The sequence below is a fragment of the Seriola aureovittata genome, chromosome 1 (genome assembly GCF_021018895.1).
Source record: "Seriola aureovittata isolate HTS-2021-v1 ecotype China chromosome 1, ASM2101889v1, whole genome shotgun sequence".
NCBI classification, from domain to species: domain Eukaryota; kingdom Metazoa; phylum Chordata; class Actinopteri; order Carangiformes; family Carangidae; genus Seriola; species Seriola aureovittata.
The window spans coordinates 14,407,497-14,426,759 of NC_079364.1; the positions used below are offsets into that span (position 1 = coordinate 14,407,497).

The following is a 19,263-nucleotide window of genomic DNA, read 5'->3' on the forward strand; positions in this document are numbered from 1 at the left end:
TCCTCCCTAATCTCACTTTCCCATCCTTTTCCTTGTTCTCCAGTTTTTGCTTTGCCCTTTTTTCCTTCCCTTTTTTCTCTCCCCTTTTTCATGTTTGCCCCACTGCCCTGTGACCCTTACCTGAAACAGATCAATATTTTCTCTCCGCCTATGATTTTTGTCTCCTACCCTGTCTTACTCTCCGGTGACAAGGTTGCTCCTCTGCCAGGCTGAAATCAGAGCCCAGGGCTAAATGGAGTGGCTGTATGAGGGGAATAGGGACCCAGAATGCCTGGTCCACTGCTGAATTATGTATTTACTATCTGTTCCAAAACAGAGCCCTCACATAACACAGACACGTCCCCATAGGACGATGGAGGCCGACACAGGTTTCACTTTACACAAGCTAAGATATAGATTTTGTTGCCCATTTCAAAACGGGAACCCTTTCTGCTGTCTTGGTCATTCAGATGACAAAACAAGCAGCTGCTTCTTCAATGTGCAATTCTTTGCATTCAAGATCACCTTCCCCAGTTCTCATATTCCGATTAGTCAACAGTAGCAACTGCTGTGGAGCATTCCAGGGGCCATCTTCCTGGGTTTCAGCTGTTGAGCGTGTCCCCCTGCACCCATGCAGCACAAAACTCCCATTGTGATCCTGGCTTACTGGCTGCACAGGAACCCCTTGATAGGAGGAAACGGGTGTCTCTGAGAGACAAATCACAGCCAGCGTTGCACAGAGGCTTGTTTGTCTTTACATACTCACATACCCACATGCTAGTTGTAGGTATGTCTCATCAACTGCATTTATAATGAACTGCATATAAATGTTCTCTGTCAGTGACATCACTAATTGTGCAAAAGCAATTTGGGAAAGTTGTAAAATATATTGAATTTTGCCATTACAAAAACAATAGATCTACCTCTGTGTTGTATGTGAGTGACTGGGTGATTAAATCAGAAGCAGTTTGTAATGGCTTGACTGTTTTATGTGACACCACAGTATTTGGAGGTGCACAGATATGGTGAAACGCTGACACATAAGAAGCCAGAAGCCATTAATGCTACTATATTTGTCATTGGGCTGTAAAGCCTCGATTTGGGAAATATCAGCCTGGTTGTTCGGTTAAAAGGAACATGAAGAGGGACATATACAGACCAACTTCCTATAATCAGGAGAGTGGAGGAGGAGGTGCTGAGGCAGTCAGAAATGGGAAGAACTGGGGCTATTCCACAATGGGATGGGGGGCCGAGGGAGGGCACATGTGTCCTGCTGTGTGTGTGTGTGTGTGTGTGTGTGTGTGTGTGTGTGTGTGTGTGTGAATGCCTGCAGTAGGGTTACACTGGGAGACTTGTGTGCCAGCTCAGTATCACTGTCCTAGCTGTCGCATTCAGCTCCCAAGCATTCTCCACACATAACTTGACAAAAGAGCCGGTGTCATCTGACCAAAGATCAAAATAGTGCGAGTGTAACTCACACCCTGGGCACAGACAGCCTCTGTGGCCTGCTAATGATTTCAGAGCACATTGCAGGCTTGTTCTGTAAGTCAGAGGTACGTCAGCCATCCAGCCAAGAGATCCGCCTTGACACAAGCAAACATGACAACTAGCGTAGATGCAGCCTATTAACATATTTGCATTGTTTTTCCCTTACATCAAGCATGAATGTCTTACACCAAACTTTGACATCTTGCCTCTTGAACAAAGAGACTCTTTAATCAGTTGTGATGAAACAGATGTTTCCTCCCACTCAATGCTTTTTCTTTCTCCTTGTTCAATAACATTACATGTGCCAGGCAATGTGATGAGGATGTCAGAAGAAATGAGTAGAAATGTGTTTTATTGCACTGCAAAGCCTGAGCGCCAATGACAATAATCATTTTACGAACGTCATCTCGCTTTGAAAGTACCTCCAGTATAATTTTTAAGTCTGCACTAGATGAGCAGTTAATATGCTTTTTTAGACTACATTGTCAATTGCATATCACAAAGTTCAATCAATGTGTATGTTTTCATTTGAAATTAGGATTTGTTGGGGGTGGCTTTTTGTTATTCTTGTCCTAATTAACATAAAGCTGGAGAAGAAAAGTGGATCATTAGGCTCTATACAATCATTTTATGTCCTATAACCATCATTGAACACCTCATCCTCCTCTTTCCTCCTCCTTTGTCATTTCTTCTGGGTGGGTGGCACTTTGCTTCAACAAAGCCAATACTGTAAGCCTGTTGTTAGCTTCCCTGTTGTGAGCTGGACCAATGAGCTCAGTCGCTCATGAGAAGCAAATTTCTCCATCCTTGCCCAGCAGGTCTTAGTCCGTATGGCTGTATCCCACAGAAAGGGAATGGGCCGGTTGAATAGAAAAATACAGCTTCTATTGTTGCTGAACCAACTTGAACAACAGCACATTGAGACACTTGGTTGTGGCCAAATGAATGGGGTTTTCTAGGAGATGGAATGCTTAACCTTTAGAGGTGCTATGGTTACTTCATAATTTATCTATCCAGTGGCAAGAGTCAGAATACCAGATTTATTTTTAACTTTCCAATGAATTTTATTTGTTCAGTAATTCTGTTGATCAAGTTGTAAACATGTTAGATCTGTAATGATGACACACTGTTAGAGAAGACGACAAAAAGATGTCTATTAATTCTTGAAAGTTTTACATTGGAAGAGTTTTTTTTTTGTTTTTGTGCATGCATCTCTTTTCTTTTCTCTCAGAAAAATGTAATCACACAATTTAGAAATAATGACCTTTGGTGTTATAGTCCAGTAAGCAGCAGTGTGTATGCATCCTGATTTCTGGCATATTAGTAAACAAAGTTCGCTGTGAGATTCCAAAAATGACCAAACTGCAGAACTACAAAATTAATAATGCTCTCAATGTGAGCTTAGCATTTTTTTTTTTTTATTTACTGAAACTATATACTTTATTCACACACACACACGAGCAAAACTGAACTTATTTAGAGCATGTTGTGTTACCAAAAGTACAGTATATTACCCAGCTTATTCTTGTAATTTGTGCTTTTTTAATATCTCATCTTATGGCTCAATCTCTGAAGCGCATCGCCATCGTCCAGCGTTTATCATGAAATAAAGTTTCGATGTCTATACCAGACACTTGGCTTCACTGCAAATTGTAATGCATTCATGTGGATCCTATTAGTCTCTTTTTGTCCTTGTAGAGTCAGACACCCATTAATTTACTAAATCACACTGAACAGCCATGATCACAGTACTCCACGTTTTCTTCACACATCTATTAATTTAACATAGTTGAATAAATGTGAATGTTTTCGAGCATTGATTAGCAGGCAAGTTTATATCTGACAGTTAAATTGCAGGGTACCCAAAAAAATCTCTCCAATGCAAGGTACCCAGTAATTTAATTTTTGTGTAAAATTATTATAATTTATTACAGTGTGTGGACCCTAATGATTACCGACATCAAATGGAAATTATAAATTGAAATCAAGTCCACATATTTCTCCTCATAATGTTCATCTTCACAAGTGCTGATCCCCTCATCAGCACCACTGAGATTCTAGAAGTAATGTCTACTTTTTCTTTCTAATAAACCAAACACAGGAATGCTTGCACACACTCAAAGACGCATTATATCTTAAAAAAAAAAAGAAAAAAAAAAGGAAAAAATTAATCAATGTCGCACTTGAGACACTGCGCTTTATTAAATGCTTTATTAAGCTGATTATTAAATTGAAATTGTTTAAAAAAAATTATATTAGAATAAAATGTTTGTGTTTTATCTTTATCCATCTTAATAAAACATCCACTTCTCTTTGACCTTGTCTGTTTTTTTCTACGCGTACTATTTAGTCTTCCTTAATTAAATCAAAGTAGTAATTGTTTGTTTTCCCGGATGAATTTTAGAGTGCATTGTATTAATGGCTATGTTCAATAGACTCCCTCTGCTGCCTGAATAGAGATTTTAAAGCAAAGGAAGGGAGACTAGAGGGAATGAAAAGTTCATTTTGCTATCCAAGCATTTAATGGTCCTAGTTCTTAAAAGTGACCTTGTTGGGTAGAGAGCGAAGCAGCACAGCAGCTCCTTCCAGCTGCACACATGGCATCCATCGGGGGCACAATCACGCACAGTCCCAACACCTCAGGCTCGGACATATGTTGAGTTTTATTTCATTCTTCTGACATTAATCCTATTCACCAGCTGTTCTGCCAGCTGCCACTCTCCGGCTTAAGGGGAGATTGCAGTTTTGGGGGCTCTGAGTACTGGTTTATCTTGGCTCCTCATCTCCTCCTCACGAAGTTTTGATAGTTTTTTTCCCCTTGCCCTCCTCCTACTTTCAGGTTCCTTGAATTGCATACTTCCCTGCGATCTTTCTCTCTCTTTCAACTTCTTTGCTTTTGTTTTCTCCCTCTCTAATTTGTGTAGATAAAAGTGGGTTATGGCTGCAGTTTCACTTTGAGTCTTGGGTTTTTTCTGGCCAATACCCACTATAAGGCCTGCAAGTCTTTGGTCGTGTTTCTTCAAGATATGTTAAAAAAAATATGCACAGAATATTTACTGTTAACATTCATACCAAAGGCCTGCTCCACTGGGAGGAAGGTACAGAAGTTAGTAATGCACAGCACTTATCAGCATGCAACATACCAGTCTCTTGTCTATCTCTCAACTTCACCCACTCTTTCTCTCAAGAAAACATTTGTAAGGCATCGCAGCGCTGAAACCTGCTCACCCCACAGTCATCTAACAGCATTTCTGTAGGATTAGCCTGGACATGGCCTCAGCCTGTACAGTTATGATTATTGACATATTGGGTCTGACATATTTCACATTTATGTGCATTGTCTGGAAGCATACTCAAGTGTTCTCAATGTCATTTCTGCTGAAGTACGGCCGGGCAGTCTGCGAGCAAGGGCCGCAATGAATTGATCATTGCTCACTGCTCACTTTAATAATTCAAGCCTGATTGCCACAGAGTGCCGCAGTAAAATGGATTGGGAGAGGTCACATGCTGCTCAGCTCAGGAGGTGAAGCCTCTTGGGGATGGTTAATTCATATATGCTTGATAGACACGTGTCCTATTTAAAGAGGTCAGGGTGCTGTGTGTGTACACAGCTTCTCAGAATGGCCGGGTCAACACTGTGGGATTAACACATTGGTCAGTGCAGATAAAGGGAGGGATAAGGGAGAGGTTCCTGGTCACATAGGTCAGCATGTTTAGCCACCTGAGGTAAAAGATAAAACTCACAAAAAGTTACCTGCACACTGCATCTGTTTTTCTCACTTAAAAATTGCACAGTTTGTAATAGTTTTGACTTAGCATTTAACTCTGCAACCTTCACTTGCTTGTGGTATAAATACGAGGAATACAATAACATAGATAGGAGGTACTGTGAGAAGTAAGGAAAAGAGGATGGAGGGAAACAAGGAAGGAAGTACTGGAGCAGAGGATGTGTTCCCTGTCACAATCTCAGATGAATCACATCTCATCTAGGTTACCTACAGTATATTTATAGCAACTGTTTACATGACCAAATAAGGTGACTAAAAGAGATGTTCACCAAGTGGAATAATGATTAGGTGTCAGTTAAAGAAAGCCCACCACGAGGTGCAGGTGCTCCACAATACACTGACATGTCTCAAGGAGCTGGACCTCTTTATTTATGCATGCCAGCACTAGTAATTACATATTAAAAAGGTGGAATTATTTAACTGCACCAAAAAGTCTTCTGGAAATGGTAGAGGTTATTAAAACTGTTGACAACGAGGAAAGGTAATTGCCTGAAAATGAGCGACAACGCACTGTTGTGCTCAGAATGTTTTTTCCCCCCAACTCCCTCTTTAGCGTTTGCATTGTGCGGCATCACCCGGGTGTGTAACCTATTGCGTTCCGATTGCTCCCTTGCAATTAGTGCCCTTTTTGTCCTCACTTCAATAACGCCATGATTATGGAGACTTCAGGAGTATTTGCAGCATCCAACAGCTGTTGTCTCAGGGACTACCGGCTGAATGACAAAAACATGTTTTCTCTCTGCATTTCACTTCCCTGCCTGCCTCTTGTAATTATTATGTTTTATTTGGTGTGATGATGGGGTCTTGTTTTTAGTGTGTCTGTGATTAAGATATTCAAAGGACTCCTTGGAGTATGTCACAGTCCTTTTCTTTTTTATCAATCTCGACTTTTGATTTGTTTCCCTTGTAGCACAGAGTGGATGGGAAATTAGATGTCAGCTTCTCATTGTCTGACTGAGATTCTGAGAGTTTGATCTTTGAGGCAGAAATTTATGCCTGAATTAAAGAAATATACTACACCACTACACTGAATGTAGGAGTGAGATTTAATAGCTTTTTTAAAAGCTATTTAAGACATTCAAGTTTTCTTTACGCTTTAGAATTTAGCCACATAGTTTTTACACGTGTAATCACATACTGCAGTCACTATGATGAAGTAAATTATAAGCATTAATATCACATAGAGGAGTCATTAAAGCATAATTTAGGACTGTATACATCTTCAAAATAACAGTGATTTACGTAAACTAAGGCTAAAACTACTGCCAAACTAAATAACACCAGATATCCCTCATTCAGTCGCTTGCTTCATTAGACATTTTAGCTTGTAGGATGTCCAGACTACACTAATCATCACTAGGATACAATCATCAACATATTATAATAAACAACTATATTTCCAGGACAAGATCTCAAAGGGAAAAAATTGTTTTTTTCAGTTTTCACATATCTTTACAAATATATTTATTGTGAACATGCAGGACATGATTTTGTTACCCACTACTTTCCAACAAATTGCATTTGTAATGTTGGCACATTTCATACACTTGTTTGGCTGCAGCTAAAAAAGTAAGTCTATAGACAGAATGCTTAAGAGGCTTGTTTAAGGAAATGGTTACTGGTGGGTCAGGTTTCATACAATTCATTTCAGTTTTTTGCAAATGTAGTTTTAATACTTTAATATTTTGAGCAGTTATTCCATATGATTAAATTGCAACAGGAAATTATTTTTATTTCATGACACTACTTAGAGTAACACTTTATTTATTCATTTTTTTTTTTTTTTTTTTAATGCTTCAGTTTTGTTATTGCAGTTCATAGATCTTCCAAATGCCCGGTTTAATGTTCTGTGGAGGTTTTGGTTCTGGTTGACTATAACTGGATTATGACAAATTGTAAAATATGTGCTCCAGTCAAGCTGAAGCTTGTTTAGAGACTCTAAGCCCCATTTCCTCTTGGCCCCTCACTGTATAGGCCTCTGCATTCTGGGGAGGAAATTATGTATATGGTCAGTGTCAGTTGATCATTGATTTGGTAATTACATGTTTCCCCTTGAGGCTGGGACAACTGATATACAAGGCCAATGCTAAAGGGGAGGTCTCTGAGTCTGTTATCCATGACTTATGGCTAATTTGACTCTCCTTGATAGCCCTCTTTTCTCTGCCAACGGCTTTTCAACACAACAAACACTCAAACACAAGTATCATCTTTCTCCCGGGAGAATAGTGCACACAGAGAAGCTCAGAATGTGGTGGCAGACAGTTGAAGCGTTTTCATTGCTGACAACACAGGGTAATAAAACACCCACTGCTGCGTGTTGTAACAAACCATTTTTGCGCTTTGAAGCAGTCACGGTCTTTTGAAACATGATGGCGTGTTTTGTTGCATCAACACATTAAATAGATTGAACCTTTTAGAGATTGAAAATATCGATATGTAAAAGTGAAGATGGCCTTTTTGCCCAGGCAGTGCTGGTATATTTGTGATCTTTAATACACACACTGGACTTCATATCTCCATGGCAATCTGGAGAGCCATTTGAAAATTAGTGTGTCATGAATTTTTAAGATGTGCTTTATTACCGTCCAATCTAATTCCAAAGTGACAAGATTTGATTTGTTTGTAACTGTTTATTTGTCTAGTTAGTGTTTCGCTCAGTGATTTGAGCTTTTCTACAATCTGCAATGATCGTTTGAATGCTCTACTCTGTTTAGAGCAGCAATAAAAACTGAAATTAGCAAACGACTTTTACCCTATCTTTGCCTCTCAACCACAAGAATTTATAGCTAACTAGCACTCGATTTAATAAAAGTATTTTGTCTTGACAATGTGCACAATGAAGAAGATTATGAGTTGTTGCATTAAAATGTCAGCAAGATAAAAGCTATTGGATCATACTGTATGAGAAAAACACGCTGAGAAACAGACAAAGAACAGAAATCACAACATATCAATACTTCCCTTCAAGACTGTCAGAGAGTCAGTCGGTAAAGATATAGGACAGGTAGTTTGTATTAACCTGCCTCTTAACTTCACTACTATGGTTTACAGTGAACATGATATTCTGGCAGCCCTGACTGCCAGGTGCTGAAAGTTTTGTTTATGTCACACATCAACCTAGTAACATTCTTTTGTTGAGATTTATGAGGATCATTAGCTTTGTTTTTAATACAGTAAAAAAAAAAAAAAAAAACCCAGCTAAAGCCTTATCTAGCCAACTGATCTTGGCTTTAGGTGTCTCAATCCGTGTGCATGTTCACCCACATTAATACAATCGCAGAATACCCGCATAGGGTAGCTGTACACCAGAGATGACAGCACTGATAGGAGATAGACAAACTGAATCTGGTAGTATTAAATCAGTGATGACTATTCACTTTCTTTTGAGTGCCACTTCTAAACTCTCAAAAAATATCTCGGGAAAGGGTTCAGTGCATTTTTCCAGCTATACAGCACCAGCCCCAGAGAAGAGACAATGAGACCCAGACGGGCTTAGTAGTCCAGAAACCATTCCGCTCTCAATGGGAACACGTCTTGGACGCATACTCCAGTAGTTTTGTCTTGTACGTTGCTATCTGTGCTAGCTGCAGAGTGGAGGGGGTCTGTGCCAGGCAAGGGTCCATAGGGACCATTGGAATCGCTGGGGCTGGAGGAAGTTGGTCTGGGTCCAGTGGGGCGATCTGGGCTTGGTGACAAGCCAAGCTGTCTACTGCAGGGACGCTGGGAAAATGTAAATAAGAGCCTGATAAGGGCTATTGTTTTCATTCCATTCTCATCCCAGCTGAATGGCCTGCTCCCCAGCCACAGAGCATTTTATCTCGAGAGGGGGAGGGAAAGAAATGGAAGGGGTGGGGGTGCGAGAGATTTAAGAGCCCCCATAGGAAAATAAAAATAAACTCACTGGACTCTTCTCTTGTTTAAGCTAATTCCCCAGTATGTGATGTCCTACTTTAAGAGAACAAGTGTGTAACTCTTCTTTACACTAAAAACTTCAGAACAGAAGTTTTGCATTAACTGTCTTAAATAATTATGTTTGCCTTTCACTTATAAATCTACCAGCATTTGATATCCAGTGAAATTGATGGTGTGATTTTTTTTTTTAATCATAAATAATTTGTTATTTTATGGTGAATACAGTGTGCATCAACTTGATTTTCTCTGTGTCATAACCTGACAGTAATTATTATGTTGATACTAACCAGTGTTTCCATTGGCATCTATAATTTCTCCAGAGAAAACAGACAGGCATTTTAGAAACTGAAATAGCATTCCTCCTATTAATCTAAATTCTTCTGAAAAATAGGCTGTGGAAGGGTGCTTTGAAAAAAGCCAGACATCTGACTCATTTACTGTTTTCCTTGAGTGCGCCTGCGCTAAAGTTGCTCTGCTTTTATCAAATCCATTTTTGGTTGCCTGTTTTGTCCACGATGTTTGAACACTGAAAGGTGTTTGAGAGTTATTTTATAGACTAATCCTGGTCATTATTCACCTCTCCCAGGTGGAAGGCAGGGAGGACAGCGGTGCATTCCAGCTGTAGTCTCTCCTGTTGGAGGACTTGGCAGGTCGTGTTTGGCCCAGCGGAGGGGATGGAGAATTGAGGGAGCGGCAGCTCTCCTGGGAGGGAGGTGGAAAGGAGGGGGAGGACTGGAGTAGAATGGAAGCTGGCACCATATTATCTCCAACAGTTGGTGCATTCCTTAATGATCAAGTGCTGGAGCAGCATCTGTGATGAAAGCGTGTGTGTGTGTGTGTGTGTGTGTGCGTAAGAGAGAAGGAGCATATGTGTACATATCAACATATGTTGACTATGTTTGTTTAATTCCCCTTTACACCACTTTAAAAATAAGACATTTTCTTTGCTTTAGGGGAGAAAAATGTCATGCACTGACGTTGTTGTGTCTGTTTGAGGATTATGATGTACGGGGAGTTTGTTGTTCTGGGAGAGGAAGCTGTCTCACTGAGGGAAGAGGCGCTACTCCCCCTGCCCTTAACCCCTGTTTTAAGATCTGTGATCTTTGTGCCACGGAGGGAGTTAACACACACGAACACATACAACATACACAGCCTTTTCTCTCTCCCTCTTTTAGGGTCAAGGGGACAAACTGTGAGTTGGGAATTGGAAAGTCAATAAAGCAGAAGTAATGTTATAATGACCCTGAGCTGAAGATGTCCTGTCGACCCCCATCACATTGGAGGAAGTGGACAATCAAACAAAATGGTCACTCTGCTTGATCTCTCTGAAAGCCATCCTTAAACAAGGCCACAAGAACTACTGACCCCCTGTTACTCCCAGTTCCTCTGAAGTCAGTGTGTTTGTCAGAGGGAGCAACAGTGTTTGGTTTGTGGAAGCAGAGGGCAAGAGATGTTACAGCAGGATAAAAGGAAACAACGCTTGTATACATTCTACACTGTATAAATCCTCTCTGTGTCTGATGTCAAGGGTGATAATGGTGAAAATGGAAGGGTCCACAATGCTGCATCATGTGACAGAGCCTTCTCCGGCGTTCTCCCTGCTTGTCTGTGTTTCACATTATGCGCAACATGGAAACACATGACACCTACATCAGACTAAAAAAAAAAAAACCTCATCATTTGAAACATTAACATGCTCACAAATTGTGTCCTTTTGTTGTCAGAACTATGTTCATAAATAATCCACTGTAGGTATGTGGTTAGACTATTCATTATTACGCCCCTAGGCTTTGTGGTAATAATTAGTGTGTCTGCTTTGGTTTCCAAATCTACAGAAACACTATTTTACAAATTTTTTATCAGTTTCATTAAACATCAACACAGTCCTTTTATATCAGTCAAATAGACACTACGTTAATTGTTCACCCAGAACAGGAATGGACACTACATGTCTTGATCAGTTTGTGGAGACAGTAGCTCAAGGTGGAGGGGTGGAAGCTTTCTCATGCTGCTGGTGTTTGATGGGAACAGGCTGACCCCTAAGCAGTACAGGGATGGCGGAGGCCCGGGTCGGCCAGCCCAGTGTGTTCTTTATCAGCTACCCCAGCGACAGCATGGCAGATTGCAGCCATTCCTCCTCTGATTCATTGTCTGCTGGACAAATGTTAATTGTTTTCATCATTGGCAGCTATGTGAACGCTCGGACATACCCAGTCTCACTCTTTGCCTCCCACTTAATGTGTGTCTCTGCCCTTATGCTATCCCCACAATGCCTGCTTCCCTCCTCACACCACCCTTAGCTCATCTCCCAACTGACAGACTGAGTCTCTTTGAATGTTTGCCGTGCACTACCATCAAATAAAATACTGCTCTTTCATCTGATATCATCTTTCTTTAAATTAAAGTGAATAGGCTTAGAGATTCTCAACATTCACAACATAAAAAAAAAGAAACTAAATTCCATACACACTATTCCATGATTTAAAAAATATCTATCTAAAATCTAAAATAATTTACTCATTTATATTCATACCTTGTTATATTTCTTTGTTTGTTTAGAATCCTCATGCATGGAGAAACTTCTCTCTAAAGACTGGAAAGAAAAGATGGAGAGGCTCAACACCAGTGAACTTTTGGCAGAAGTAAAAGGTAGGACGACAATGATTGCATAAAACCAAGCAGATTTACTACACAAACACCACTTTAAGCCGTGTTAACAAGTGCCTCATTCCTATCAGACATACATAATCTATGTACTGTATAATCTCAGAAACAGCCTTGTACTGCAAAATAAAACAAAGGCCTTTGGCTGCCCTCCTCATTCATTTCTCTCCTCCCTTATCTTTTGTTGGAATGCCCAACTCTGTCCAAACTGCTGTCTTCAAAATTCCAGCCCTTTTAGACCCATTCTGTGGCGCTCTGTGCTTGTCAGCGGTTTATTGTTGTTGTCCCTTCAGACGGCCCTGAGCCTAGCGACTCTCCGCTTGCACATGTAGTGCGTTCATGCCACTCTGGTAATTGCTGAACCCAAAGCGTGCTTGATGTAAACAGAGCATGAGAGGAGAGAAGCCGCTCAGAGAGGAGAGGAGATGATGCGGAGACGCACAGAGTTGTCTCCTCAGTGAGCCTGTGTTTGAGTGGAATGTCTTGACTCTCACAGTGAACGCCCTGCGCAGCGTATCGAGTGCTGCACGGCAAAGCGCAACTCCACACTCCCCCAAAATCTCTGTTTATGACAGCATGAAGGTGGGCTGAGGATGGGCCTGGCTGCTGCTCAGTCCTTAGCACTGACTGTTACTGAGAGCTGGTGTGTTTATACAGCACAGGAAAGCACAATAACAGCTGGCTGATAACACCAGGCTGTCACTGGATCCTGTGCTCTCTTTTAAAGATTATCTTCATCAAACAACTTCTTGCTCTTATTTTTTGAAAACCGTCTAGACAATGTGAATTCAGTCCGTTCCTGATAGAACACTGAAATGCTTTTTTAAAATTATAATTTCATGCAAACAAACCTATAAAGAAAAGTCATCTCACTGCTGTGCAGGTGATTTTGATAATTTGCTTAATTGTTTCTTTTTCTAAAACATGTGTGACATACATAAATAAAACTAGTGTTTGGTTTTATTTATTGAATTACACTTTCTCCACTTGCAGAGGAAAGGGAAAAAAGGCTGTTGAATGTTCTAATAAGTATATTCATTGGCAATAACCTTAATGAACTGAAGGATAAATCACTGCTTGGTAAACTAGATTCATTGTACCTGCCCTAGTACACTGTATGCCACTGTAGATCAAAGTGCACTGGGTAAAATGTTTAAAATGATTTAGCCTTTTGAAAGCTGGTCTGTTAAATTACAGGCAGGGCATTTCTTCTGATGAATGGGAATGGGAAGGTTACTTGGTGGTTTGTAAACAGGTAGGGAGTCTGATAATAAACACTATGGCCTCTGTCTGTTGATGAGTTATGGAGACAGTCTATACACCACAGTTACCAATATAAATGCTTCTCCTATCACAGTGGCAGCCTTAGATTTTTAATTAGCATGCCATTTCATATGACTGTAGACATTTCAAAGGGCTGCTTTGTGCTCCCCCTTACAAATGTCTCTCTCTCTGCGTTTGATGTCTGCCTGATGTAAATACGGGCAATTAAAAAGAAGCCCAGGGTTGGAGACGCACAAGGTCCACTTAATTAAAACACAAACAAAGGTACCAAGCAGAAAACACCTTATGATTAAGATCTAAAGTGTTATGATGAATCAGAGGTTCCATTAATTGTTAGGTTAAAATCAGTACACAAGGCAAACATGCCTGTAGGTTTGAATGAATAAAAGAAAGTAGAGAGAATAAAGACAGACATTCAGATACAGACTACGGTACCTACTGGCAGAGTGACCTTGTATATTCTGTGCTGATAGCTCACAGATTCTTTAAGCAATTATACTGAACACCTTGTAGGATACCTTTTGACATTGTTCCATCAAAACCTTGAAAAACAAGTAATTGTGTTATTGCAGAGGCAAGTGCTGGAATCTGACTGGTGAGGAAATAATTTTGTCCCACTCTTAGAAATCAAATAAAAATGCAAAACAATAAGTGTGACAGAATTTGACCCGAGGCTTTACCAGTGAAAAGAAAGACATTCTTTTACTGCTGCTGTGTTGAAACATGCCCTGAATACTCTATCCTGTTGAGGTGAACACGCACGTACAGTAAACAAACAAAACAAAACAATAGTATCAACAACATCAGAGATTTACTTTTCAAAGACTACTAACCCAACCAACCATGTACCTCTTACAGATGACACATCTATAATTATATCTTATTGTCATGTGGGTGTTTGGCTACATAATGTGATGTTTCCGAGGTAAAGACGTTTTTTAGGTTTAAGTGTTGGTAGAAACAAGAGCAATAATCCAGTAGAGGCAGTGTTCTTAAGACAGACATGTAGAATGGTGTTATTAATAGTTAATGATTTCAAATCTCTACCACCTTTTCTTGTAAGCTGCTAGGGCTTAGCATCAACAGGGGCAGGAAAAAGAAGGAGAGTTTGTGAAGGAGCATTAGTGGCGGATTTCTTTTCACCAGTCAATTCCAGAGCTGTTTGTTTTCATACCTGAGCTTAGCTGTCAATCTGCAGGAACGATGAGGAGAGAGATGAAATCTCCTGAACAAAACCACAGAGCAAGAAAGGGAGGCCAGCTGGAAGGACTCCAAACCACAGAAAGTAGCAGATAATAGGAGGCAAGGTGGAAGGAGGAGTGCTAGAGGGAGGGAGAGACAGAGAGAGAAAACAATTTTTGACGTGGATATTTGACTCGACATTCATAATTATATAGCTCAAGATTTTTTTTTTCTTGAAAAAAAAATGCAAAGCCCCCATTCATCACATGACTTAGGATGCTTATAATCCCATACATAATTGCAGAGTGTATATACAGTATGAATGTATGTATGTATATATACACATAGGCTACACATTGTGTCAAATGTATAAAAATATAGTACACAGTGTCCTATGCTAGATAAGGTTGCTCTCTGTTGCATGCCTGCTCTGTGCAGGGTCTTTGAGCCTAATACTCAACAGAGCTGTTTAAGTTTCCCTGCTGAGTGCCAGTCTCCCGGCCCCCCGTTGGGGGAAAAAAAAGCAAAAAATAAAAAAAGCAAAATGCTCAAGCATTTACTCAAACTGAAGGAAAATATGTAGTTACTAAATTGGAACACAAGCTGTATTCATTCTCTTGGAATTTGCTTAAAAAAAAAAAAATATATATATATATATATATAAATAAGAAAAAAGCTAAACATTACACCAGCGTTGAAATGGCTGCTTGAATTCTGAAGCAGAAAAATCAGGACTCTTGCACTGTCACAATCAATTTGAGAATGGTGTCCACATGACAGTGGTTGGGTGCACACAGACAGTCCTGTGGCAGGCAGATAAGTGGAAGCTCTTTAGGAGGAGAACACAGGGCAAGGCAGGGCGGCAGCTGAGACTGATTTGATGCTGGCCCTACCTGTGCTGGCTTTGCTCCTGCACAGACAGAAAGGAGTCCACTGTGTGAACACAGAGCCCATATTGTTCAGCCATATGGGTTAGCTTCAAAACATGATTATTCACTTTAAAATTTAACTTTATTCTTAATGGCTTCCATAAAGGGAGGCTTTTGTGCCACTCGAGATACACAGCACAATATCTGTGCACACATTGCCCAGTGACACTGACTTCCGTCGCTTTAGAAACAAGTAGGAAAAGACTCCTGTGTAGTAGATTTCAAATGACTTGTATTTTTACAACATACTGTATATAAATATTATGTTTATTATATTTACCCAAACACACAAAAACCTTCACACAAACAGCACAAAACACTATCTGTCCAGTTGCTCCAGTCAAAAATGCCTCAGTTAGCATTTTCTCCACAACACTTCAGTCAACTGTTTGCCCTGTGCACTCAGGTGAAATATGAGCCACAGTAAATCATTATTCCTCAGGCCACATTTGCCAGATGAATGTATGAGAGTGTTGGACTGTGTGTTTTTCTCCTCTAATGAATTGAGGAATTTAGCTTGTGGCAATGGAGGTAAAGAAGGAAGTGCTGTGCTTGTGTGTTTGTGTATGTGTGTTTGTGTATGTGTGTTTGTGTGTGTCTGTGTGTGTGTTAGGAATAGAATTCTCTGTTTCTGTTGTAAATTATATTCCAGTGGTTTGTCATGGTTTAACTAATGACTTTAAAAGTTGTATAATACATTTCATGTCAACAAGGATATTAATCCTGTCTTCATCTGTACAGAATGTAAAACATTTATGGAGCTGACAAAAACACACCTACTTCATTTATAGAAGGAAACATACCAAAAATATATAACTGTCCCTCAGCAAGGCAAATTGTACCTTCACAGCCATGAAAACCTGCTGAAGGCCTACATTAGTACCAAGGATGTGAACGAATACAAGTATATTATTCAGATATGAACATATAACGCACTCTGAACAGATCTGAATTTTAGGAATCATCCAAAAGAGCCTCCAAAAATGGCTACGAGAACTTTTCAAACTTTTATCATTTCATCAGAAATCACAAATCAGAATGCAGCATGACATTGATGCACAGGTGCTTTTTTTTTTTTTTTTTTTTTTTTACCTCATTTAAGCCGAGCACCTTGCACAACTTGACAGCTAATGAGAAACTGACAAGCTGGAGTTAGGAACTGTTGCAAAAAGTTGCAGCTTAGACCTTTTTTCTTTTCTGAAGGTGGAGATCAAATACTAATCATGCTTTATCATCAGGTACATTATTAAAACTGTATGTTATACTTTTTATTTTGTATATTTCATGAGCAGCTTATACATATTCATCTACAACATTTACTTATAGAAGTATAAATAGTGTCGAAAACTATTTCACTCAGAAAATGTAGCATGAGGGATTTCTGGCATCTCCTGGTACAGGACCACACTGTTTCTGTTACAAAAGTGAAGACGTTGTGTTACACCTCTACTTACTACTATAGATGTACTAAATAGATGTCAGTGTGTGTCAATGACTTGACAGCTTGAGAACTACGCAGGTGTTCTTGTATACTACTTTGTGAATACCTGTACGGGTTGGCTCTCTTCGCTTCCAGTTCAGCTTTTTCAGTCTATCACTTGTGATCTGGATTAAACCCAGACAAAACACTGGCATCGCTGATACATTTATCCATCAAAGACAACAGTCTCAAAGTCTTTTGAAAGATCTCTTTTGCACAGTCTAAGGAAACAGGTATGCTCTGCTTTAATTATCAGCTGTATAGATAAAACCAATGAATAAATGTTCTGTGAAAAGAATGAGATAACATCTAGCTCCTAATTCACTTCCAAGGTTTTGCAGACAGTAAGCTGTTGCCTTGATCACTGTCTCACAGGCTTTACACCCTTTGTATGATAGAGACCTTGAAAATTGTGTATGCTTTTTATAATTTAAGGGGACAGGGGTCAGACTCATCATCATAAAGGCCATGAGAGATGAATAAAAGGACTAGAGGCAATCTTTGTTCTCTTGTAATGATCTTTGCTATATGCTGCCATGCACACACATACAACTTTCTCCATGGTGTCACAATTTCTGGTTTGTCGCACTCTATTACATAGTCAAAGAATTCAGTTATTGAAAGAACAGAAGTAAAGTTTCTGTGTTGAGTTTTTTTTTTTGCCTTCAGTGTGAATTTCAGGGTCAGTGGCATTCCCTGTGGAGTTATCTGTTCAGGTCGATCCTCTATCTTGGCTTTGATGAAGTACCTTGTCCCGTGTCATGGACAGACAGTGAAGTGCTGGAGCTTTTACATTAGCATAATTATACTGAAGTGTGAAGCTTCCTCTATCATCAAAATATTAGTCTCCATCGGTGTTCAGCATGAACAGCAGAGCCACAGCAGATGAAGTGTGCTTTTATTAATAACCTCTCCACATGCCAATCAGAGCATTAAAAAAATCGTTCGCTGAGCCATTAAAATGATTATAATCACATCTGTCAATACTCAAATATATATGCACACACAAGTACAGACATATAGATATACCATAAGAGGCTTATAATACCAGACCACCATTAGCATTTCCAAAAAGTAAATAGCCGTTTAAAGTCTAAAGAACATAACCCTAAGTGGTTTTAAAATCTAAGATCTAACTTTTTCAACAAGATGATAGTAAGTGTCTTGGTGAAAACGATCTATTTCATATAGAAAAGCTTAGGGACTGAGAGTCACTGCTGCCAGTGGATGACATGTGCTTGTGAGTCATTTCTCATGCTTGTTAATGGGGTTTTATTGGCAAGATTAACAGCTTTTATATCATGGCAGAGGCAGCAAGCCAGGTAAAGCAGCTGTTGTTCATATTGTCTTGGTCGCAGGACATGGAGACATGTTAACACCATATTATTGGAAACACATATGGCTTTGTAGCATTGATGAACAAGTGTATATAGTAGTTAAAAGAAAAGGGGATACCATAAAACTAGTTCAGTTATTCTAGCTTGGTTTTCTGTCAGTGTACATCCTCAATATGACATATTTTTTTGACCAAAGGATAAAATGCCTCAGTCATATTCAGTATCACAAAAATGAATTTGGTACAAAGGCCGGCTTCCGATTCATGCTTTTGTTGAAGCAGTTTTACAGTTTTGGAGAAAGGTCTGTGAGCAGAAAAATCTCTCTATTTTGAACACTAAAGAAGGTACCAATAGATGCCATTAGCTGCTACTCAATTGGCTCTTTGTGTTTTCCACAGAAAGAATGGACAAAGGGTCAGATGACCGCAGAGTTCACACACGTGTGCATTTACTCAGAGGCATGTACCTTTTATCGATTGGAGCAGCACGCAACACACATCTGTACACACTCGTGTCTACATTCACACACACTTTAGGAGAAAGCAGAGAGAAAGAGCCTCAGCACGCAAGGCATTCAAGCTATGTGCAGAGTGTGTGTGGATACAGCTTGGTACAATCGTAGCATTTAGACAAGTCCTAATTTACTTAGGATGGGCTTGCAGCATATGGAAGCATCCACAATGACTGACTGATAGAGAGACAAAGAAATTCCAGTCTTCTGGCGCTAAAAAACTCAATTCAGATCTGGTCATAATGGCTCAGCTGTCCTAACCAAAGGAAGGGGAGAGAATAGGGTGCCTTGTGATTTTCCCCCTTTTCACCCTCACCCTCCCTCGCTTTTCTTCTTTTTTTGTGCCTGAATCTTTTATCTGTGTTATTCACTCGGGACTCTTCAAAGTAACAAGCCTCCTTCTTTTTCCCCGGTACTGGACTTGGAACCCAAATTAGAGACTGCTTGATTAGAGCAGAGAGGAGGGAGCCAAGAGAGAGGGAGATGTGGGTATTGGACAGAACAAATCGCACCCCTACAAAGTGCCTTTTATCCAAAGACCCCAAGGCTCAAATACCCCCATCCCTCCCCAAGCAACCATGGCTCTGCTTGTTTTCCTCTTATCATTTATTTAGTCACCCGTTGATGTTTTCTGCCCTACTTTGTGACGTTTAAAAGAGGCAGGAATCTCAAAAGGTGAATGCTGAATGGGCTGAAACTGAACAACACA

The 19,263-nt window shown here is 39.9% G+C and overlaps 1 protein-coding gene and 1 long non-coding RNA gene across 8 annotated transcripts in view; one reads left to right on the plus strand and one right to left on the minus strand.

Moving 5' to 3' along the window:
* sox6 (SRY-box transcription factor 6) overlaps positions 1-19,263 on the plus strand; it is a 137,877-nt gene that overhangs the window by 59,098 nt on the left and 59,516 nt on the right. For all 7 annotated transcript variants that reach the window (XM_056371135.1, XM_056371118.1, XM_056371160.1 and 4 more), the window contains one exon: positions 11,727-11,816. In XM_056371135.1, the coding sequence (XP_056227110.1) occupies positions 11,727-11,816 (90 nt within the window). The remainder of the gene's footprint in view (positions 1-11,726; positions 11,817-19,263) is intronic.
* Positions 13,956-19,263, minus strand: part of LOC130165972 (uncharacterized) — a 166,376-nt gene continuing 161,068 nt past the window's right edge. Inside the window, exon 4 of the long non-coding RNA XR_008827084.1 lies at positions 13,956-14,437. This is a non-coding gene — a long non-coding RNA (uncharacterized LOC130165972). The remainder of the gene's footprint in view (positions 14,438-19,263) is intronic.